Source organism: Tachypleus tridentatus, chromosome 1 (assembly GCF_004210375.1).
Source record: "Tachypleus tridentatus isolate NWPU-2018 chromosome 1, ASM421037v1, whole genome shotgun sequence".
Lineage (NCBI taxonomy): Eukaryota > Metazoa > Arthropoda > Merostomata > Xiphosura > Limulidae > Tachypleus > Tachypleus tridentatus.
The window spans coordinates 145,765,518-145,790,379 of NC_134825.1; the positions used below are offsets into that span (position 1 = coordinate 145,765,518).

General features: G+C 33.3%; 1 protein-coding gene across 2 annotated transcripts; it reads left to right on the forward strand.

Moving 5' to 3' along the window:
- The first annotated feature begins 4,332 nt into the window (after positions 1-4,332).
- On the forward strand, positions 4,333-24,687 carry LOC143226189 (uncharacterized). 2 transcript variants are annotated; one of them, XM_076456818.1, is made up of 2 exons: positions 4,333-6,685; positions 24,276-24,687. In XM_076456818.1, exons 1-2 carry the CDS (start codon positions 4,333-4,335, stop codon positions 24,320-24,322), a joined length of 2,400 nt encoding a protein of 799 aa, XP_076312933.1. In that variant the 3' UTR covers positions 24,323-24,687. The 2 variants fall into 2 exon arrangements, with proteins under 2 accessions (XP_076312933.1, XP_076312944.1); XM_076456829.1 differs by lacking the exon at positions 24,276-24,687 and adding an exon at positions 17,243-18,290.
- The last annotated feature ends 175 nt before the right edge of the window (positions 24,688-24,862 follow it).

Sequence of the window (24,862 nt, forward strand, 5' to 3'; positions counted from 1 at the left end):
GTTGTGTTGCCTCATAACAGTGGTTTGTGTGTGGGCTTTTTCCACCTGTGGTACCTACATTCTTATAGTTGTGCAGCTGGGTATTCTGTTCTTAGAGAGATTCTTGTCTAACCCATCAATCATTATGTTATCTGGTGAAGGCTTTCTATCTTATCTGTTAACTCTGTGAAACTTGTTAGTAACTATTGTCAACCGTCAGCCCCATCTGTGACTCAAGGTTCAGCAGCCCATTCTCCCTATTCTCAGATATGGTTCCTACCCTGTACCCTGTTTCATTCACCATTGTAAATTTTGATTCTCAGTTTGATAAGGCAATTTCCTACCTCGGGCAGCTCTCAAGACTACCAACAATTGTTGCTCACTTTTGTTGAGTCCCATGGTCTAAGATAATTGCAAAATCCTTCCTCGTGGTAGAATGCACCTTCCCAGTTACCCCTTGTCTTATTGTCTCAATTATTGGCTTCATCTCTCAGAGCAGTTTGCGAACCCACTAACCTTCAGTCTTTTTCATCAGCAAGTGCTCGATGTATTTCTATCAATGAAACAATTCGTGGTGGAGGAGTTAATTTGCCACCACCAATGTAGTTTGTCCTGTTCTCAAAAGAGACAGTGACGAGGGCTGGGACTTTTACTCTGTTGATTGGTATTGGTATTGGCTGAGACTTTCTGATGAGACCAGTCAAATGGGTCTCAGGATTCCTATCTTTCCCTTCTATTAGATCCACTACCATAGCTTAGCCTCAGGAGGAAGACTTCATCAGGCACTTTGATTATTCCAGGTAACTATTCTTCCTCAGTCCCATTAACACTAGGTTGAAGAGAGGTAACCTGCAAAAACTTCTGCAGCATCACCAAAAGTCCCATATACACACCTATCTTATAACTCAGTTACCTCAGCCAGCAGTTTGACAACCCTCAAATCGTACATCTCAATTCGCGCAAAAGAATAACTCTCTGTGTTAACTAAAAACACATTGTTATTCCCGTAAGAGAATTTGAGAAGAAGGTACCATTTGATCTAATTAACCTCTTGGGAACATGAAAGCTACAAATTTTCTTGAGCAGTGTGATATTCAGATATTATGAATTATAGTAGAAAAGAAAGCAAATTTAGGTAACGTAACTTAAAACTAATGGGAGTGTAAAAGATGTAGTACAGCCAAGTATAACAGAGCTGGTACTTTTGGTATATTTTTACTTATGTTATTAAAATTTAACTCACAGTTTAGTGACCTAAATTAATTCAGGCATATAAATAGTATTCCCTGTCAAATTTATTATTCGGCACTATACATAGGACCATCTAAAGCTAACATTGGTGATCTACAGAGGACTAATATATTCTTTGATTAGTTATACCCATTGTTGTGAGCTACAGTTTCACATATTTAAGGATGCCCGGCATGGCGAGGTGGTTAGAGCGGTGGGTGGTGATGACTAGCTGCCTGCTCTCTAGTCTTACACTGTTAAATTGTGGATGCTAGTGCAACCAGCACTCGTGTAGCTTTGCGTGAAATTCATAAAAAACCTATTTAAGGCTTATTAGCACAACTTAAATCAGTAAATCACAGTACGGTTCCTAATAACGGTGGTTTGGTTTGTTTTGAATTTCGCGCAAAGCTATACGAGGGCTATCTGCGCTCGCCGCCCCTAATTTAGCAGTGTAAGAGTGGAGGGAAGGCAGCTAGTCATCACCACCCCCCGCCAATTCTTGGACTACTCTTTTACCAACGAATAGTGGGACTCACCGTCACATTATAACGCCCTCACATCTGCAAGGGCGAGCATGTTTGGTGCAACGGGGATTCGAACCCCTCGATATAAGTATTTATACACACACAATTGCTATCAACTTAATAACCCGAGCGAAGCCAGGCACTTTCTCTAATACTGTGGTATGATAAAACAGTCAAAAAATATTTTAAAACATATTCTCATTTCCCAAAATGTCCCTCATCGGTACAGCTGTAAGTCTACTGATTTACAACGCTAGAATCAGGGGTTTGATTCCTCTCGTGGACTCAACAGATAGCCTGACATGGCTTTGCTATAAGAAACAAAACACACACATTGACACATACTTTCTAAAAAACATAAAACAGTCGTAAAGGTAGGACACGATAATAATAAGAGCATTATAGATTTGTTTGTTTGTTTGTTTTGGAATTTCGCACAAAGCTACTCGAGGGCTATCTGTGCTAGCCGTCCCTAATTTAGCAGTGTAAGACTAGAGGGAAGGCAGCTAGTCATCACCACCCACCGCCAACTCTTGGGCTACTCTTTTACGAACGAAAAGTGGGATTGACCGTCACATTATAACGCCCCCACGGCTGGGAGGGCGAGCATGTTTTGGCGCGACTCGGGCGCGAACCCGCGACTCTCAGATTACGAAGTGCACGCCTTAACGCGCTTGGCCATGCCAGGCCCTAGCATTATAGATAAATATAGATACCACTATATATTACTTTATCTAACCTACATAAATGTCAGTGTGTGCTGTGTCACGTCACGTCACACCCAACAGTGCTTTCGCACGTACACGGTGATTATGTACGTTATAGTATTGGTTTGTTTTGAATTTCGCGCAAGGTTAGTCGAGGGTTACCAGCGCTAGCCGTCCGTAATTTAGCAGTGTAAGACTAGAGGGAAGGCAACTAGTCATAACCACCCACCGCCAACTCTTTTACCGATGAATAGTGGGATTGATCGTTACATTATAACGCCCTCACGGCTGAAAGGGCAAGCATGTTTGGTACGACGGGGATTCGAACCCTCGATCCTGGGATTACGAGTCGAGTGCCTTAACCACTTGGCCATGCCGGCCCGCATTATAGTGGAGTACCTCCGTATGAATCATTTGCAAGTTCATAACGTCATATTTAGCTGATACTTAAAAGTTAATTTTTTAAACATATACTAAGAAAGCACTGCTTCCTCTGCTTTCATGGGTCACACACCTATGGTATGCACAACGTTAGAAACTGGGGTTCGATACACGTGGAAAGCAGAGCAAAGATTGCCTCCTCTATAGCTTTGCGCTTTACTACAAATAAACATAAGTTCTACCTCTACCATTGTTAATTCAGACATTTGTCATCGGAGAAAGAAAGCACATGACTTTCCATCGTTATAGGAAGGGAATAATATGTAAAAATAAGACTTAAGTTTAAATGTATAAAATTACTTTCCGAAAGCAACATTTAAACGTTTTCAAATGCTTATCACGGTTTTATTTGATATGTGATATGGTTCTATTACATATAACTTAAAATAGGAAGTAAATGCCGTAAATCTGAAATGATTCTTTTATACACAACTATATAAAACTTTCCTTTGCCTCAAGTTTTGGTGATTAATTTCAGCTGGATCTCTCCTGTTTATTATCCAGAACATGTGTTGGATAGATATAAATATATATTTTCTAAAAGATGGAAAAGTGCAATTAATTTTAACTTAAAAATTGCCTGGATTATGTTGCCAATTAAAACGTGACTAATGTTTTGATTTTGAACTGTAGCAAGGAAAAAGTGATGTATGGCGCTGTATTCCTCGGTCCAGATAACCTAGTTACTTTGTGCTAGAAAACAATAATACGGCTAACCAACTAATTGTATCGCTTCAGTCTTTCTATTAGCCATACTAATAGTAATATTTTGAAATCATTCTTTGATTGATCCGTATTTTCATTTAATTAACCTAGTGCACAATATAATATACATTTATATAATCACAAGCTTTCAGTGATGGATTATATTGGGGATGAAGAATCGAAGCTTTCCAAAACTCGTGAGAACATGAGATTTCTAAAGGAGATGATCATGAATAAACTTGCTGAACTAAAAGAAGTTCCTTTGTGTACTACTAATTATAACTATGAATGTGATGTAGACTGTTCCAATGAAAGGGAATTTGATGTGTTTTTAAACAGTCTACCAGTACCAATTGCAGCCAGAATAGTGGATCGGTTGTTGGAAAAGGAAACTGTAGGCTTCAAAATAGTTAGTCTTTTGATAAAATGTCAAGAACTGTACAGAAAATTTGAGGGTATTCAAGTTGCAAAGGTGATAGCAACAAAAGCATATGATCTTACAGAATGGATGTATAACAGGTTAGGTGCAGATTTGTCTGTTATGTACATTAATGTCTGTACAGCTCTCTTTTGCCTTTATAAAACAGATGAAGATTTTGAAAATTCAGAAAGAATGATATTTAAAATAAAAGAAATTGCTTTGAAAATCTGAAAATGAACAATTGAAAAACCATGCAAAACTGGTGTGTTCCTCCTGGAAAAAAATACATGAACCAGCAATATTCAGTTTCTTTGTTACTGATATGTTAGGTTGCACTGAAGACTTGCTGTCACCTAAGACTAAAATCTCCTCATTCAGCCATAACTTTTCTTCCAAAAGTGTAGAAATATTAAAACATAAATTGATGACAAATGATGTTGGTGATGACTTAGGGAAGAGTAAAAACATTCTTCAGCAAGCTGTTGCAAATGAAACATCAAAGTATGAGAAACTCAAATTAGAAAATTCATTAGGATCCATTTTTGCTGTGGAAGGAAGAAACAATGATGCATTTAAACGGCATCTAAAATTGGTTATGGCTGCTGTTGATTATGGAGACCTTCTAACATTCACAAAAACTCTTCCATATCTTGCAAATGCTAGTGAACTTTTAAGTTCTTCAGAAAACAATGTTGAATTTGCTTTGGCATGTTCTGCCACTCATCATGACTTGACTAAACTTTTAGGCCTTAAGAGAGATACTCGATTGGCAAAACTTTATATGGGCCATTTTTTTATTTCTCTAGGCCTTTTAAAAGAAGCATCTAGAGTTTTAATGGATGCTTTGTATGAGAGTAAAAAAGTAAAAGATAATTTTTTCATTGGAATATGTTATGAAAACTTTGGACTTATATTTCAAGATTTGAAATGTTACTATACAGCTGTTTCATTTCATGCAAAAGCATTGAGATTAATGAAACAATATGGTGATCAAGCACATATTTCAAAAGGCAATTTTTATTTTGCACAGGATTTAAGTTTGATAGGAGACATTGTAAAGGCTGTGTATCACACCAAAGAAAGTATTATTGAAGCTGAAGCTTTGCGTTTAAAAATTGGACTAGATGATACATCAAAAGTTTCTAGTTTTGATAACAGACAAATATCAGCATTCAGTTTTTTGATTTACCTGTTACTTATTCAAAGAGAAAGTAGACAAGCTCTTTCAGTTTCAGAACTATCTCATGGTAGAGCATTAACTGATATGTTAGCTAACAAGTTTAAAAGCTCCTTAGAGTCAACAATTGAAACTCGGCTGTTAGAAGAAGATATAATCTCTAAATCAGGGCTGGATGATGCGTTTCTTAAAGAGGAAATACCTTCAATCTACATTTCCACAGCAAACAGATTTCATACAACATTTTTGGTATATTCTCTTGTTATGTTGGCTGATCACCCTTGGTTGTACATTTGGATAATTAAACCTACAGAATTCTTAAAATCAGGTGAACCCAGTATCCATTGTACTAAAGTTTCTGGGGATAAAATATTTCCAAACAATAAGACAGAGCGAGACAGGTTGTTTGCTAAGATATCAAGATATTCTACACAAAGTTCACAAGGAAAGAAGTTTAGGATAAAAACAGTTGCTGAATGTTACCAAGGGTCAAATGAAGCCAAATGTTCTCTTGAAAAGAAAGCCACTTCTACAGGAAAGATGGAACGTGTTATACTTCCTAATTTCATAGAAAATGAGAGCTGTGAAGCATTACGGCTATTCTATGATGTTTGTATTGCTCCAGTTGCAGAGTTCCTACCCCTTCCAGGTGATCATAATACCCCAAGAATTACTGTAATTCCAAGTTCCTGGCTCTTTGAAGTTCCTTTTTGTGCTCTTATTAGCCCATCTAAAAGATACTTAATTCAAGATTATATTATAAGTTATACCCCAAGTTTACGAACCTTTCTGATTCTCAGTTGTCGGTTGGAAAAAATAGAAAGAAGTTTGAAAAACAGAAAGCTTAAAGTAGTTGCCATTGGTAACCCTAAAACTGCTTCTTGTTGGAAACTAGAAGAACTTCCAGGTGCAGAAAGTGAATTGAAATTTGTTCAGAATGTTTTTGGTGTAGAAAATTGTTGTGTAATTGAGAAAGATGCAGCAACTAAAGAAGAGATTATGAAATGTATGAAAGAGGTGGATATTTTGCATGTTGTTTCTCATGGAGATACTGTGGAACCTGTAGATTGCTCTGTTGAAGATCCTTTGAACCTTTTCTTTCCTGATACTTATTTGATGAAAGGATGTCTTTTTCTTTCACCAGATGGTAATCAACGTAATGGTTTGTTATGCAGTAGAGATTTACAGTACCTTTCTTGTAATATATCACTTGTTACCCTCAGTTGCTGTAAAACAGGAAGTGGACAGGTAACCATGGATAGTATCCTTGGTCTGTATCGAGCTTTTCTTGTTGCTGGAGCATGTGGTGTTGTATCATCCCCTTGGTTGGTCAGTGATGCTACTACACCATATTTCATGGATCATTTCTACCGTTTTTTTCTGGTAGACAGAGATGGTCCAAAAGCACTCCGATTAGCAATGTTGAAGTTAATTGAAGCAAATGTCAGCTGGAGAAACTGGGCAGCATTTTCATACACTGGTGCTCTGTCAATAGTATGTAAGTATGCCAAAGAAGTAATTCATATCTTAAAAGATTCAATGTTAGTATAGTGTTAATATACATTTACAGACCATCACCCAACATGAAGTCTGCCCAAACAGTTAAACTTCAGGTGATAAATAACGTTTCCTATAATTCTTCTATGCTCTTTGAAAAATGTCCATATCTTTAAACTTCTTCTCATAGATCAAATTACTTAACACAAATACAGTTTCTGTAGCTTATTTCTGTATTCTTTCAAACATTTTGATAACATTTTTCTTATGAAAAAACAAACAAACCAAAATTATGCTGTGTTATCAGGGAAGCTCTACCAGAGTCTTGTACCAGATCATAACAACATTTTTGGTCTTAAATTAAAATCTTATAAATATGAATACTGTGTGCAATCTTCATCACAATTAAATAATCAGTTAAGAGTTTTAGGATTGTATTAAGAATAACACCTAGATATTTATTCTTCTCCTTTGTTATTCCACAATACCAGTTCCCCTCTAACAGAGATTTTACTTCTCTGAATCCATATCCTTGAACTTCCCAATGTTAAATTTCTCACCTTCTGACCAAAGTAGTAAGACTGATGTTAAAAAAATAAGAGAAATATATTCAACACAGTAAGATCTGTTCAACATCTTAATATCATTAAATTTTTAAATGTAAATTTTGAAGAAGCTATCAATATTATTGACACAGATGACAAAAAAATCAGTTTCAGGAAAACAAGAGCCCTCAGAGTCTGTTCTAAATGGAAAAAAGTAAAAACAGTCTTATTTTCAATAAACAAATTTTTAATCCACTTATTTTTTTCCAGTAATTTCATAAACATCCCACATAATAATTCATTTGTTACAGATATATTATCAAGAGTTTTCAGAAAGTTTAGAAAACCAACAGTCAAACTATCCTCTAGAAAGGTGAAGTCTATCCAAACACACTTAACTTTGTAAAACCTGAAAAGTATTTCTTTAAAAAAACCATGTTGAGAATCATATTAAGCACTTACTTTTCCAAAGACCAAACTAACAGATCTATAGTTTTGCTGATCTCTCATTAATATTTATGTTTTACTCTTTTTGCATTGTTATAGCTTTTCAGTGACATTTAAGAGATTTCACTGCTGATATGAAGAAAAATAACTCATCAAAATATGCTTTAATATCATGATGGTAATTCACAAATACCGATCTTTTTATTTATGTGTGTGTGTATATATATATTTGTGAATTAAGGACAACAGTGAAATTGTTAGTCCATCTACACTGGTCCATTCAGTGTATTAAACTCTAAAATAAAAATAAAACATGCAAAATCTGCCTTTCCTCTAGTTTTGTACTGCTAACTTATGGACATCTAGTGCAGATAGCCCTCTTGCAGCTTTGTGCAAAATTCAGAAAAAAACAAACACTAAGTGTTTTTCTTCCAAGACACTGTTAAGGTTATTCCAATCAAAATTATACTTATAATTCAACTTGTGATATCCCACACACACTTTCTTGTTGTGATTATAGTTAAATTCCATCTGCCATTTATTTGTAATCTGAATCATTGAGTAAAACATCAGCATCTTTTTCATGGCAAACAGCACCCAAAACTTTCATATCATCAGTAAATTTAAAATTTATTGCCTGATCCTTCATCCATGCTGTTGATATAAATCAAAAATAGTAAATGTCTTAATACTGAGCCTGAAGTACCCCACTTATGACATTGCTCTAGTTCAATAGAACTATGTTTATAACTTAACCCTTTTCTTCCACTTCGTGAGTTTTCTAACCAGTATACCACCATGTTCCCTACACCTAGAGAGATAACTTCTTAAACAAACCTTTTAAGTGGTAACTTGTCAAATACTTCCTGAAAATACAGATACACACATACACACCCATACCTTTACCTATGTAAGCAATAACCACTTCAAAGATTTTCAAGGTTTTAACCCTACTGAAACCATGCTGACTATCCAATAAAATTTTAAACTTTATTATAAGAATTCACAACCCATCCTTTCTTCCACAATGATATAAGACTAACAGGCCTATAATAATGGGAAAATTTTTATCACCTTCTGTAAAAAGAGAGAAGCAATATCATCCAACTTCCTATCTTCTAGCACCTGTCCAATATTCAAAAGCTTAAGAAACTAGTACCATATGGCTTGCATATCTAATCCTTAAACTCCTTGAAAACCCTCGAGTAAATAAAACCTGGTCCAGGAGGTTTATCTGTTTTTAAACTCCACATATTTTTTTAACAAGCTCAGAACTAATGTAATTATCTTGCTTCTGTCTAGGAGCTTTTCTGAATGAGGAATATATACTGCTTCAATTTTCAATAGTAAAAACTGAATAAAAAGCCTTTAATAATCCACCCATCCTATAATCCTCACACATTATCCTTCCTGTATCATTTCTCAAAGGCCCTACACATTTCTTAAAACTTTACTTACCATTTATATATGTAAAAAAAATTCTTATTATTACTTTTTACATTCTTTGACAAATTTATTTTCATTTATTTATTTTGATTTCTTAATCTTCTGTAACCATCCAAATCTCCCTTCACTGCAGTCATTTTAAACCTCTTAAGTATATAATGCTGTTATTTAATTTTATTTTTAATACTCTGTATAAACCAACTTGGTTTTTAATTACAGCTATTCTTTTGTTTCTATATGAAACATGTCTATCTTGAATATTTCAGAATTTATAGAAAAAAATGTTCACCTCCAATTGGTATCTCCAACTGATTCAGTTACTCAAGTAATAGCCAATAATTCTTGCCTAATTTCTTCAAACTTTGTTTTGAAACTTGGAACCAAAAGTCTCATTATTCCTTATATCTATATGCAGCAGAACATCAAATTGAATCAAATAATGATCATTCACACTCAGATGTTCCACAATTTTCACACTATCAGCCATTTTTATGCTAGAAGTTAACAATAAATCTAAAATAACATCATTCCGTACAGGTTCTCTTACTGAATTGGTGAAGAAACCACCCTTTACAATTTTTTTAAAAGCTGTATTCCTCATGATTTAATCCTAGTGATTTATAGTAATTATGCCTGAAATTGAAACCTTTCTTGATTATAATTTTATTAGGAATTCTTTATCTCACTGTAGAGTTTCTTATTAATTTCATCTGGTAGTCTGTGAAAAGCTTCAATTAAAAGCTGTATACCCTTATAACCATAAGGGATGTGGATGATAAGAAGTTGATAATATGCAAATAGAAATAGGATAGTCTGTGGAATAAATGGGAAGAAACTTGTATTATGCTGCCCAGAGGCACAGGTGGAAGATAAAACTGACAGAGTAGGAGACATAATAAAGACAGCTAGTAGAGATACAGTTTTTGTGGTGCATGTAGGAGCTGATGATGTAGAAAAAGATAGGTTAGAGGAGCCAATTAATAAGTACAGGAGGTTTCATAAAGCCATTTAAAGAAAAAACTCATTACTTAATTTTGTAAGGGATCCTGCCAAGAATTAACTGTGAGGATGAAGTTATAAGCAGGTCACTAGAGCTAAATACTAAGCTTATATTAGTATGTGAGGATGAGCAGATTGGCTGGTTGGACTTGTGGGATCAGTTCATTAGAAGAAGGGAGCTTTTTTCAAAAGGATGGTTTACATTTAAATAAGGTAGGGGTGGCTTATTTCCTACAGCTATTAACTCAGGTGAAAGGGAAGTTTAGACTAGGGCTGCAGAGTGGTAAGGGTCAGGAAGAATTTAATGCAAAAAGAATAACAAACAGAGAAAAGTTCAGCATAGAAGTCATAAGGAAGGTTTGATTGTCACTGTTGTAATGCTAGAAGTATGAGAGATAAAATACATTACTTTAGAACAATGATATGACAGAAGATTTAAATGATCAAGAAATTTGGTGAAACATGAAATTAGGGCATTAAAAAGAATGTATTTGAAAAGATTGGCTTAAAATATAAAAATTAATGGTAAGGATTTATTTAAATACATTAAGGGTAAATATAAATGTAAGAATGAGGGTAGGATCCTCAAGGGATTATAAAGGATGGCTCATATCTGATGATTGAGATGGCTTTGTTGTTAAATTTTGCTTTATTTTGAGTTTTTCTAATGAATATTTAAGCAGTATTCGTATTCCAAGTCTTGAACAGTTAACAGATGGAGATGAGACTGAACAAGACAACTGCATTAATTCTGAGCTAGTTAAGAAAAAATTAGGAAATTTGTAGAACGATGTCCCTTGGCCAAATAACATTTTCTCAAGGGTTTTGGAGGAATTTAAAGATTGGATATGTGAGCCACTTTTTGCTATTATTTGTCAGTTCTAGAATAGTGGGTAGGTACCAGAGGATTGGATGTTAGCTAATGTAACTCCTTTTTCTGAGGAAAGTGATAAAAATTGTCCCAGTAATGATAGACCTATTAGTTTTACATTAGTTGTTGGACAAGTTTTCAAAAGTCTGAGGAAAGATGTATTGCAAAGTCATTTAACAAAATTTAGAATTTTATTGGATAGTCAATGTATTTTCATGAAGGGAAAATCTTATCTTACATATCTTTTGATATATTTTGAAAAGGTAACTGCTCTTGTAGCTGAGGGTAAGAGTATAGATGGGATGTATCTGGATTTTTCAGAAAGTAGTTGAGAAGGTGCTATATAAAAGGCTTGTTAAAAAAAAAAGATCTCTATAAATGTGAGGGATGAAGTAGCAAATTGGATAGAAGAGTGGCTGGACAGGCAGAGGGTTGTTACCAATGGAGCTCAGTCAAATTTGACTAATATCACATGTAGGGAACTTCAAGGCTCATTGTTAGGACCTTTGCTCTTTTTAATTTACAACAATATAAATAAAGGAATGGTCAATGAATTATCCAAACTTGCAGATTATATAAGGTCTTGGATGTTGCTAACTGTGAAGAGAATGCTGCTAATTTACAAAAGGATTTAGATCATTTAATGAGTTAGGCAAATAAATAGCAAATGGGTTTTAAATATAATAAATGCAAAATAATGCTTGTGTGTTATCATAATTTGAATTATAATTTGGATAGGAATAAGCTTAACAGTGTCATGAAACAAAGGTATCTTAGTGTAATAACTGATTAGTCTCTAAAGCCATTAAAGCAATGTGTTGTTGCTAGTGGTACAGCAAATAAGATTTTAGGTTGTATCTATAGAAATATTGAGAACAAATTTAAAGAGCTTATAATTTCATTGTATAGGTCACTGGTTAGGTCACATTTGGAATATGTTTAGTCTTGGGCCCCCATACCTTAGGAAAGCCATTGAATTGTTGGAAAGGGTTCAGAAAAGGGTTACTAGAATAGTGCCTGGGATGGAGGGGTTGAAATCTCTCAAATTGTTTTCTCTTTTTAAAAAAAAGAATAGTTCAGGAGGATTTCATTGATGTGTTTAAAATTGTCAAGGAAACTGATAGTGTTGATGTGTTGTCTTTTTTATACTTAACAGTAAGAATAGTAGGACTAGGGAACACAATTATGCATTTTGGCAGGGTAGGAATAATTTTTGGTTAAAACATTTTGATTTTTCTAACAGGGTAGTTATCTTTTGGATGTTAAGTGAGTTTTAGAGAAAGCTTGATAAATATAAGAATGATAAGGGCTGGCTTTAAGATTTTTAAAAATTGGTTTATTAATAGTTTTTCTTTGAATGACAGAATAGCCAAAATGGACCAATAGGTTCCTTGTTGTTCCAAAATATTATATTATTAAAAAAAAATTCAATTTCATTTCTGTTAGCTTGGATATCTTCAACTTGAACAGGATGTAACTCACATTTTATGTATGAATTTACACACCTTACTCTCTTTTTTTTTTTTTTCAAGTATTGCATCCCTATTAATCTATAACTCTATATTTCAAATTAATTCCTGTCATCAAATTATCTACATTTAAACCCATGTTTCAGTTGTCCCATTACATCAAAATCATCTGTTTTGAACAATGCTTTAATCATCCATTTTATTTCTTATACTTGTAGCATTAGAATAATAGCACTTTATCCTGCTATTAAAACTACTTTGTACTTTGTTTCTACACTATATCTTTCTCTTATTATTACTAATTTCAATTATTTTGGCTTCACCACTGTCTTGTCACAGCTTGAAGCTGGCATCAAAGCTGAGTTTTGCAAACAAGCCAGCATGTACCAAGTTTAAATGTAAATCATCAATTTCAAAAACAGCACTCTCTTCCCGTTAAACTGATCCCACACAAACAACCAACAAACCTGTTTGCCCTTACTTATTAACCTAAGCCTAGCATTCAGCTCTAAAGAGCTGTTTATAACTTTATCTCTACAATTAAATCTTAATTGGCATTATCCTTGACAGAATTAAGTTATCATGGCTCTTTTCTTTAAATGTGTTGCACTTAAATATAAATTTCTCTGACCTACCCCTCCCTACATCATTATTCTCTATGTACATGACAAAGACTGCATCCCTGTTAACACTTTTTACTATATGACTTGCTCTATCAATTATATCATCCCCCCAGACTCTGGATAGCATAATCCAGTTAGTTTCTACAATTTGTCTACATGATGTACTAAAGAATCTCCTACAACAATAATCTACTTATGTTTTTCATTTCTCTTTCTTTTGTTATTTTTCCCTCTCACAGATTCTCATCTGCACAAGTGAAAGGCTGAAATCTGTTACTTAATAGAAGCTACTCACTATAATTAAATCACCAGTACAAGTCCTGTTACTACTGTTTTTAACTTCCTAAAAGTCATGGCATGCAACAGCTTAAGTTTTTAAATCCTGCTGCCATTTCTCATTAACTTACTTTTTCTTTAGCCATTGCTTGTACCCTAGTTAGGATAGCCTCCAATTTCTCCTTCAACCATGCACACTCTACATACAAGTTACACATCTTCATTACTTGTTTCCTTAAATATGCATTTCAATTCTGAGTTGCTAAAAACATTTTCTTGCACCTGTCACACCTTACAAACTGTATGTGCATAACATCTTCACTATTCTTAACAAATGTTTGATAACATTTTACATTTAAATAGATGAGTATGTGCATGTGCACAGAAAGTAACAAAATATATTACATATGTTTGAAAGACCTTGCACCTGTTTGTGTTGTAATGATTATTAGGTGGCCTTACAGTCTGTCAAGACATACATCACTATGTACATGAAATATCATGGTTGGGTGGAACATACTTGATAAAACCTTGCACACATCCAGAAATCAGTTTTAATAATACATTAGAATAATTTTCAGGCATCTTTTATATAGGTTTATAGACAAATAATTTGCATTCTCATGAAAAAAAAATTATCAAAATTAGTTTTTTAAGTATATAGACATAGCTTTGCTTGTCTAATATTTTCATTTTGTTAAACTTTATAAGAAAGTTTAAAGATAATATTTTACTTTACATTTGGTTCAAACTGATAAAGCTCTATGTGAGTTCTAAGTTATGTGTAGTTAAAATGCAATTAAACTTTTAACTTTCTGTAGTTTTCTGTCATTGCTTTCTTTCTGTAAACAACTTAAAGAAACAGCAGTAAAAGGTTATTATTTCTCTGGTTCCTTTGTTCATGTTTCCAGTGCTTGCTGAGTGCCAAGAAAATCAACAACAAAGTTATTGGACATGATGTATAAACTGTCAAGACTTAATATTGATATTTAGTAGATATGAAACTACATGATACTTGTACTGAAATATGTGACATAATTATGGTTAAGATAATTCACTATATGTAGCAAGAAGTGTATATTATCATTAAAAATGTGTTTATTTTCAATATGTGATACCACTGCTTTCCACAACATATAGAACATGTACATTTAATTTCCATGAGAAAGTAATGGGACATTTTATTCACTGAAGTAGCTGTCCCATTTCCTATTTAACAACCCACCTTAAACTACATGTAGAAATATTTTTCTTATTTTCAATCATAGAGCTGGGGGATTGGCAGAGTTTGATAAACAGTTAACTTACACACTCATTAACTGATTACGTACAGCTAATTGAGTATTGTCACATGAGACTTTATTACATAGAATAACTGATAACAGTAATTTCAAATGGATGATTATTTATTTTTTTGTCTTGTAATATAGTGGGTTTTATCGTATGGATTTTCTTTGGTTTTATAGATTAGAATGTTGTGTTCATGTAACTTCATTAATTGGGTTTATTGATTTGGGTATTAGATTATATTTTACTGTGTAGTTATAACAGTTAAACAATTTGAAAGGACAAAAGTACCACATAAGCTTTTCATTATTTTTTTCTTATTTGTTCTAATACCTGGATTCCTTAAAACTGCAAATCTGAGTATTTTGTGCTTTTTCAGAGAGAATATTATTACATTTTTATTTTGAGGGTCAGTTATTTCTTTATTTTGTGATGCTTTAAATGATTATATGGACAATAAACATTTACAGCTATATTCACATTGTTTATGAATAGTGAGATAAACAGGTTTTCAGGTAAAACATTACTGGTGTTTGAATGTTTATTGTTATATTACAATATTTCAGAAAGTTCTGAAATAATAGGGATGTGTATGTACATGTGACAAATTATTTTGGTTGAGTATGGCTGATAATCTAGAAACTTTTTGAAGGTATGAGAACAAAAGGGTGAACAAGAAGATAGGTTTATAAGAAAGGTCTAAATGATGGTCTGGCTCTCAATATTTGTATATATTACGTATTATATCATTAGGCATAATAATTCCCTGAAGAACCCTGATTATCTGAGCTAAATCATCATTATACATTTTCTATACCTTCACGCCAGTTTCCGTATATTGTATGAAATGGAATTTGTTAAAGTGTTTGATGTACATGCTAGTGAAGGTTTATTAATATTGTCATTGTATCTTACTGAAGGATTATTACTGACACTGTGACTGCACCCTTGTAAAGGGTTGATTGTTAATTTTCTGCATACTAGTGAAGGTGCAGTTGTTAATATTGTGATAGCATGCTAATGAAGATGCCAGTGTTAATAGTATTTGTATACTAGTAAAGGTGTGGTTTTTAATATTGTGAATATGTGCTAATGAAGGCTTTTTAATCTTTTTAATGCAAATGAGACCTATGTTTCCTAGTGTTTTCAACCCCCTTGTACTGCAACTGAGATAAATATTTCCTGTTGTCAATCTGAATTGCTGTATATGATATATGGGAGTAAAATGAGTTGGATAATATTTACTGGCATTCCAGCTAATGTTGATTTGTGGTTTCCTTCAATGTTTTCCATTCATCTCTTCAGTAACCAACAAGATTCATAAGCAGAACGTACAGTAGCTGTGCGCCAACCATATCTGCATTGTTAGAGCACCATTTAATTGAGATAACTTAGGAGGTAGTGAAAGTGAGTCACGTAGTATTTAACTATGTGGTAATGAAGAGAAAATGAGATAAGAGGATGCTAGCTCTCCATCTAGTGATGATTGTCAAGATGATGAACCTGGATACAGCAGAGAAAGGCATAACTGTTGACAATGAGAAACATTTGTAACAGTTATAGTGTGAAAGGGTTAAAGCATTGGGAAATATATATGTCCTAGCTGTTTTGAGTGGATTAATATTGTGACTGCACATTAATGAAGATGTGATGGTCAACATTGTAAGTGCATGTTAGTGAAGGACTTATTGTTAATATTGTAACTACATCTTAATGAAGGTGTGAATGTTAATACTGGGATTGCATGCCAGTGAAGGTGTGAGTGTTAATATTGTGACTAAATGGTAGTGATTGTATGTTTGATTGAGTCTCAATTGATTTCAGGTCCAGAGTCCTTTGACTTGTAAATGTGATATTGCTTGGAAAAAAAAAGGATATCATGTGCATTTTATGCTGTTCCTTTTTTTGGGAGGGTGAGTTTATGTTATAATGACCCTAATCTGAGTGCAGTGATATTCACATACATTTATGTCATTTTGTGTTATATGTTAAATAACTAACCCAAGTTGAATTAGGTTTCTGATATAACTATAATCCATACCAATTGTGTTAATGTTGGGAAAAAATAACCCATTTGATTCAAGATCAAATCTTGAATCACAATTAGTTACTTTTGTAACAAACATGTACAAAAGAAGATGAAGGTCTCTTTTAAGTTATATCCTGTTCTTGTCCAATTGCAACCTCCAATATTTATATAAAGTTGGGATATTTTATAATATTTTACTTCTATTTCCTCCATTTGTTGGAAAGTTCTGTAACTGTGGGTTACATTTACATAACAGCTTTGGCATTCATTCACTTTCTTGAACTTGACTTACTCTTATTTTGTTTGGTTGAAATCTTTGATTTTTTTACAAGATCACTAGTTTTATTACAGTATATTTAAATTTTTAATACTTTGTTAGTGTTAAACCATTTTCATAAAATGTATAAATATTTGTCAGTGTTATACACAATAGGCTCTCACAAAACTACTACACTTACCATACAAGTCTTATAAAAGTTACAAAATCAAAGAACTGGTTTAAAAGAATACATACTAATGTAATAGTAAAAATAAAATAATTTTGTTTAATGCACTTTTTTTTTCAGGAATGCTATAAAAATATAATTCCATGACAAGAGAGAGAGAGAAGCTAAAAATTGAGTGGAAAAATAATGAAGTGGACATGCTTGAATATTATTCAGAAACAATAACATAACAGTTTTGTTTTATAAATATAGTGTATTTGCCCTGGTTATTTCAGTTAACTAGTAGCAAAATGTTGATCTTTAATCTGTAATTTGTGGCAAAATATGTCATTGTTTATAATTTTGTAGTGTGAACCAACAGTGTTCATATTAAAACATAATGATATAGATACATGATTATAAATGAAAATAAGCAGAAATAATGTGGGAATCATCAAAGAATCAAGTACTAATAATTCTTTAATAATAACAAAGTATGGATTATTAACTTACATTGTTTTAAATATAGTTTTTAAAATGAGAAATTCAAACTTCATATTTCATGTATGAGGAACATTATTTACTACGTTTTAGCTCATAATTTTTTTCTCTTTAATAAAAGTAGTACTAATAAAGTTTTTAAAGAAATAATTATAGGATATATTATTTTTTATGTTACACTTGTAGAACAGGGGATTATATCTATTTCAAAATTTTTATTGTAAAATTAATAAATTATTAACTAAAATGAAGTTAGTTGAACTGGATAAACTACTGCTCAAGTTAAATTTTAAGGTAAAAACTAGTCAATTTTTTATGATAAATAACATTCTGTTAGAAGTTGAAGCTGTCTGTGATTGTGAAACTTGTTGTTACAATTTTTAAGTTTCAAAATTTTTAAATATATGCTTAGTTTATTAATAAAGTATTTAATTTTTGTACGATTTTCTTAATCTAATATGAATTTAATCTGTAATGCCAACAGGAATTTTTAAGCTTTAAGTAGATTTTATCTGTTGCCTGGAAACTAGCCTAACAACGACAACAGAAAGGAAATGGCAACGTGATTCTACGACGATATACCATATAAAAGTTATTTGCTTATCATTTTTTTATTTTTATAAAAAATGTTTATTGATTGTATAGTAATATAAATTACACATCAAAAATAAACTTTATTATTTAACAACTTTGAACTTAAAAGTGTACTTTTTAGTGTTCGTGGCGCTTTTTATCAAGTCGGTTTGCTCAGTTTTACTATTATATTTTAGAAACCCTCCGCAGGTCATATTAAATTTTCTTTGGCACAAACTTACGCCTTAATTCATTGCATTCTCAGTTTGGTACTCTCATCTATCCAATTACTTGACATTAAGGAGAAAATCATTTTCCGTAAAAGTGCAGCTTACGAGAATAGATAAAGTTTATTTATTATATAAATTGCTCTTTGTCATTAAATATTTGTATCCATTGAATATAAACTGGAATATTAAGTGATTTAATTCATAATTCAGGTTATAACTTATATTTTCGTTTTATATATTTAATCCCAAAAAGTTGAAACAGATTGTTATAGTAATCATATTTTCTTCAATATTCTATATCCCTAATATATCTTTATTTCTTTGCTTGGGGCCTGGCATATCCTGGTAGTTATGGGACTCAACTCACAATATGAGAGTCGCGGGCTACATTTCCTGTCACACCAAATTTGCTTGCCCTTTTAGTCGTAAGGGTGTTATGTATTATGGTCAATTTTATTACTCATTGGAAAAAGATAGCCCATTAGTGTTCGCTGGGTGGTGTTGACTAGTTGCCTTCCCTCTAGTCTGTCACTACTGAATTATGGATGGCTGGCACAAATAGTCCTAGTGCAATTCAAAGTAAAAGATATTCTGAATATGTTTTAACGTATGGAAGGGGAGAAGGGTGCTGCCGCGAAACCTCGTGAGAGTTGGTATAATAAGCCTAATACAGCGTATCCCAAACTTTCTCGTTTCATGACATCTTTAGTGCCTCAGTAATTTTTCACGGCGCCCCTAGGCAAAGAGAAAAACTTAACAGTTTCGTTTATTAAGCAGTTAGGTCCACGCAACGTAATACTTAAGTAATGATGTTCTAACAACTTAGTAGCCGTTTGAAAGAATAATGCACGTAAATTGAAAGTAAAAACAATATTTTTATTTCATTTTTAAATAACCACAATTACTAATGCGTCTGTTAGGCACTGCACAACTTCCCGAACCTTGGAATAAGATTGTACACCGCCACCCTCATTTCCTGTTCCGTACAATATTTTGCGGTACATGCTTGTTGTCACAGCAACCGCTGAAAACACAGCTTCGCAGAGATATGACGTCGCAAATGGAATTAGTATTCTCTGAGCTTTAGCACTTAGCAGTGGATATTCTTATTTTACTGATATCCAAACCTTTGTTACATGCTGTCATATTTTGCTGTTAAAGTCTTGTCAGAATACAGCTCAATATTTTCTTCTTCTGCAGAGGTAAATTCAGATGGGGCCTTAGCCTTGAATGGGTCTTGTAGCCATACAAACTTCTCCATATCTTCTGGAAAGTAATTTTCAAGGCAGTCACTGAGCTGTGTTAGGCGCTCCTCAAAAACAGAATTTAGTTGGTGGGTCAAATTAACTTCATTAGATGTAACAAACCACTGCAAGAGGAGGAAACAGCCTTTGCCACCATCTTCATTTATTTTTCTTCTCCATAGTAGTAACTTTTTCCTTCTCTGTGAGTTTCAAAATGTGTGTGTTACTTCCCTGCAGAGAGAGATTCAACGCATTCAGTTTTTCGAAGATATCGCACAGGTACACTAATTTTGGCAAAAAAATCAGTATTCAAGAAGTTTTTAGCACATTCGTGTTTTTCTTCTTCGAGATAAGAGTAGAGCTCCTGTCGTAATTCGAACACACTGGAGAGTTATCACGAGCTACAATAGTACAACAAAGATTTGTGCTCACATCCCATGTCCTCACACAGCTTTTTTAAAACCTCGCCTTCTGTGACCGAGTTTTTATAAAGTTCACAACTTTCAACACACTTTCCAGGTTCAGTGGAGGACTCAGGTGTTTTGACGCAAGGGCTTCCCTGTGGATTATACAGTGGGTCCACAGTGCATCAAGAGCTTTGCTTCTTATGAGTGCCTGCAGTCCTCCATAACAGCCAGACATAGAGCAACTATCATTAGTACAGATGCCAATGCACTTAGTCCAGTTTAAGTTGTTTTCACACATAAATGAGTCAGGGATCTCAAACAAATCTTGAGCCTTTGTACCTGCAGTGATACTTTTACAAAGTCGGTCTTTCACAATTTTGTTACCATCCACAGACTGCATGTAGCAGATCAAATGAGCCTCCTTGTTACCATCTGTCACCTCATATAGTTGTAACCCGAATTTCTTCCCTTTCATTTGTTTCAATTAGCTGATCATTGAGGCTTTTTACATTCCACGACTCTATATGCCACCTTTTAGGATGCTGGAAAAGCATTGCTTGGTATTGATGCTTGTTTCAAAAATGTACTTTTTTGTTCTTTCATTTCTTTAACTTTCTGGTAAAATAATCACGGGATTTTTTTACCCGTGCTAGGATGATTGATCTCTAACTGATGTTTTAATTTACTTGGAAGCATGCATTTTGAAGCCAAATCTTTTAGACATAATACACACTGTGGACACCTTTCATGATTGACATCTACTGCAGTAAAACCAAAATTTAGATAACTATCGTCATATTTCCGTTTTTTCACAACTTTGCCACTAGTATGTGGTTCGCCATTCTTTTCTTCACGACCAACTTCTTATTAATGTTCAAAAATCTTTTCATTTTTATGCACAAGGACTAAAAATCAACAAAATAATTCACTGAACTTTGCTAGACCTCACAGACTCTTGATCACAAACCCTTCAGTTATTTGGATTATTGACGGACTCGGAGAGTCGACAGGTATTTATGTACAAAATCTAAGAAACAAAGTTCAAGAAGTTACTGATGTAGCCGAAAGTATAATTAAACAAAAACATATCTCAAACATTCGAGAACGTCATCGAAAGGAATGTAGCGCTATCTACTGCTAAAACTGTGAACTACCTCGAGCTAGTAGTTCGCGCAGTGTCCGACAGATGTCGATATCGCTGTGTTTTCCTCGAAAATTTGAAATATCCTGGGGCACAGTGGCGCATAGGTTTGGAACCAGTGGCCTAAAATAAAGACGAAGTGTGGGATCACTTAGCCTAGAGCCAAGTGCGTCAAATTTATCATGAAAGTAAAAATATCGATTAAATTTTAAACTTAAGTCGTTTCTGAATTAGGCTATTTCTGTTACATCCAACATTTGTAGTGAAAAACAAAAACCTCTTTAATCAACGGAGACTATACATTTAGAAATAAACAAATATTTTTCCAGTACATAGAATTACGACAGTATTAGGTTATACTGTTGTTGCTAGCAACATGGCAAAGCAGCCATCATTGGAAAATAATGTTACCGAAACGCTAACCGACTTTTACTAATTATTATTCTATGAATACGATACGAATTCATTTCATGAATATTCTTAATTTTCGGGGCCCGGCATGGCAAAGTGGTTATGGCACTTGACTACTAATCTGAGAGTCGCGGGTTTGAATGTTCGTTACACCAAACATGTTCACCCTCTCAGCTGTAGGGACATTATCATGTACGTTTAATTATTGGTGAAAGAGTAACCCAAAAGTTGGCCGTGGGTGGCGATGACTAGCTGTTTTCCATGTAATCTTACGCTTTTAAATTAGGGACAGCTAACGCTGATAATCTTCTCGTATCTTTGCGCGAAATTCAAAAACAAACCTAATTTTGGTTGACTCTCAATGGAATTTACCAATGTTTGACTGCACCCACTGCACTTTTCTATATCTTTGTTAGTCAATATTGATTTAAAACTTTTAGTTTAGTCAGCTATAAAAAGTGAGGTTAAGATATGCTATAAGGTGAGGATAGTAGTGCTTGCCTTGTTATAATTGATTATCTATATGTTAGTTGTTGAACTAATTACAAGTTACCTGTAGCAAAAAAAAAACTCTATCAAAGTTAAAGACTGAAATAACAAAATACAAGATAAAAATTATAAAAATACAGAAATTATAAATTTAAAATTCTTGGCGCCATCCTTTTGTCCATCTTCATCTATGGTTGTAGTTGTTCAATGGGAAGAGCTTTGAATTTTCTGTCAGTGTACTTAATGTCTTTGGTAAAGATATGCACAGAGAATGGTGGATTTTATGTCAGGTTTTATTTGTCCATGATGAGGTAAAACGTGATTTGCAACCACACTTCTTTCTTATTGTCATTTATAAAGAAAGTCAATATGTTCTATTCTTGTAGGTGTGATGGCAGATGTGACATGCAAACTTGTAAATAGTATTGGCGCCAAAATAGCCATTCTAAGATTGCAGACATGTTTTTGTAAGACATTAGGCTTTGTTACATTGCAGGTTAGTGTACAAACATTTGGAAAATTGAATTGTCAGAGGAGAAGCTGGTCGTTATACAACTTTCATTGTCAATTCAGATTTTCTGATTACAGTTTTCATTCTCTTCACGATATTCTCGTTAATTAGAAATAACATAACATATACCTACTATACCTACAACATTTCAGTGAAAAACTCAAACGCATAGCCAAAAAATTCAACATATAATACCGGTGGAAATCCTACAATACCTTAAGGTTCATTCTGGTAAAAAACAAACAGCGACCTACCAAAGAGAATCTCAAAAACGTCATCCATGAAATTCCATTTTTCTGCAACGATACATACATTGGAGAAACGGTAAGAAAACTCGCGACAAGGACATAAATATTAAAAGCAAATAATAGCGACTCTATTACCCATTGCGACACCACTAAATTGTAGGTACAGTTTCTAGTCAAAATAGCCACTTAATTTTTTATCTCCTCATAGAGTTCCTTATTAATTTTGTCAGTTTCATCTCGTAGCTTGTAATAAATTCCAACTATAATTCTTCTCCCTAATAATCACTATCAGAAACCCAAATAGGTTCAACCTCATTGCTATAAGCTTTCATATCCTCAATTTGAACAGGTTGTAACTCACATTAAGATATTTTTCCCCTACTTTTGGTATTCCATCCCTATTAAAAACTTATAACACTGGATTTAAAATAAGTTCTCCCATTGTGTCTATATTTATTCAAGTATGAGATATTATTATTACATCAGAATACTCTATTCCGACCAGTGTTTTAAACTCATTCATTTTATAAATTATACTTTAAGCGTTACAACAATAACAACTTAGCTTATAATTAAAACTAACTTTGTAGCTTGTTCCCACGCTATATTGATCTTTACATTTTATTTTTCCTCATTATTTTAGCCTTTTATATGTATAATTCTGGTTTAAAGTTGCCCTTACAGTGTCCAACACATATTCACTTACTGCATACTCTACCCAGCTTTTATTTATATTTTGTAGATACTATCATATCATCTACAGTTATGCAGTACATGGGTGTATTCACCCAGCAACTTAAATGGAGGTTACAGTTGTTGCACATGAGCTTTTATTCTTATATATATATATTAACATCCTTATTTTGACTTCAGGTTACAATTTGTCCTTCAAATTTATTTTAATTTCGTTGCAGTCACGATCTGTTGGCCTCTTAGTTTTCTTTGACAGCTACTCTGACTTTATGTTGTCACTTATATCTTTGGTTTGCTTTGAGATTTTCAGCAGACTTCTTTCCAGCTTCAACTTAATGGTTTGGAAGTTATGTTTGTGAGAAGCTGATATAAAATGATGATCTTTTCAGAGATAGTCAAGTCTAGTCTGAGATAATCATGTTGGCTAGTTATACATCAGTGTCAACCTCAAAATTAAAGTGGAATATACTTATATTTACATGTGGTAATTTATCTCATCCTATGACCTTTTCCCTTTTAACCTTCTATTTTCTAACCCCACACAAGAGTGTTGCAAGAAAATTACACTGCAACATTTTATTTTCAATATATAATGTATGTTCAAATAATCTTACTATTCTGTGTATTCATAATATAAACATTCAGTTCTTTACATGTACTCATTTTAGTGGTGTACTATATCTTATACTTCATTTTAATAGTTTTTCATTTTTCCTTTTATTTCAGGTACTTGCAGTTTTAGCATAAAATACAGTGATAAAAAATCCGTTTAGATGCCTTTTTCCAAACTGTTTTTCATCTTTTTTCTTTCCTGTGGAGACGAAACATAGTTTCCATGAGAATTATGACTGTGAAACGCACTATTGTCCTCTAATGGTAGATGAGCTTACCACTTTTCTTGTGTTATGTGGTCAGTACAAGTTGCATTGGATAAGTCTAATGTTATCAATATTTAATAAGGAACGTGAAGTTGAGACATATTGGAACATCATCTTCAGTGAATTGTACAATTTAAAAACATATCTTGAAGACGTAAGTCCAGCCTGACCAATTCACTATTCCAGTAAAGTCAACTGTCAGTCATCAAGTAGACATGTGGTGTCTGTTTGTAAAATTAATAAAGATTGTTTTCATTGTACATTACAGTTTGTGACTTGTTCAGCTACTTTATAATACAAATTCAGTTACTTTTAGGGGAACTGAGCATTACTCTGCAATATACCTTATAGTCCCTCCCATCAAATATCTGATTAACATATTTCCTTTTGGGGAAATTAATTTACCGGAAAATAAAGCAATAGTGTATTGTAGGG

What these genes read in the sequence shown, in the direction of transcription:
- LOC143226189 (XM_076456818.1), top strand. Translation starts at nt 4,333, where the DNA reads ATGTTAGGTTGCACTGAAGACTTGCTGTCACCTAAGACTAAAATCTCC. An exon ending in TGGTGCTCTGTCAATAGTAT is followed by an intron (nt 6,686 to 24,275) that starts GTAAGTATGCCA and finishes CTTTTATTTCAG; the next exon opens with GTACTTGCAGTTTTAGCATA.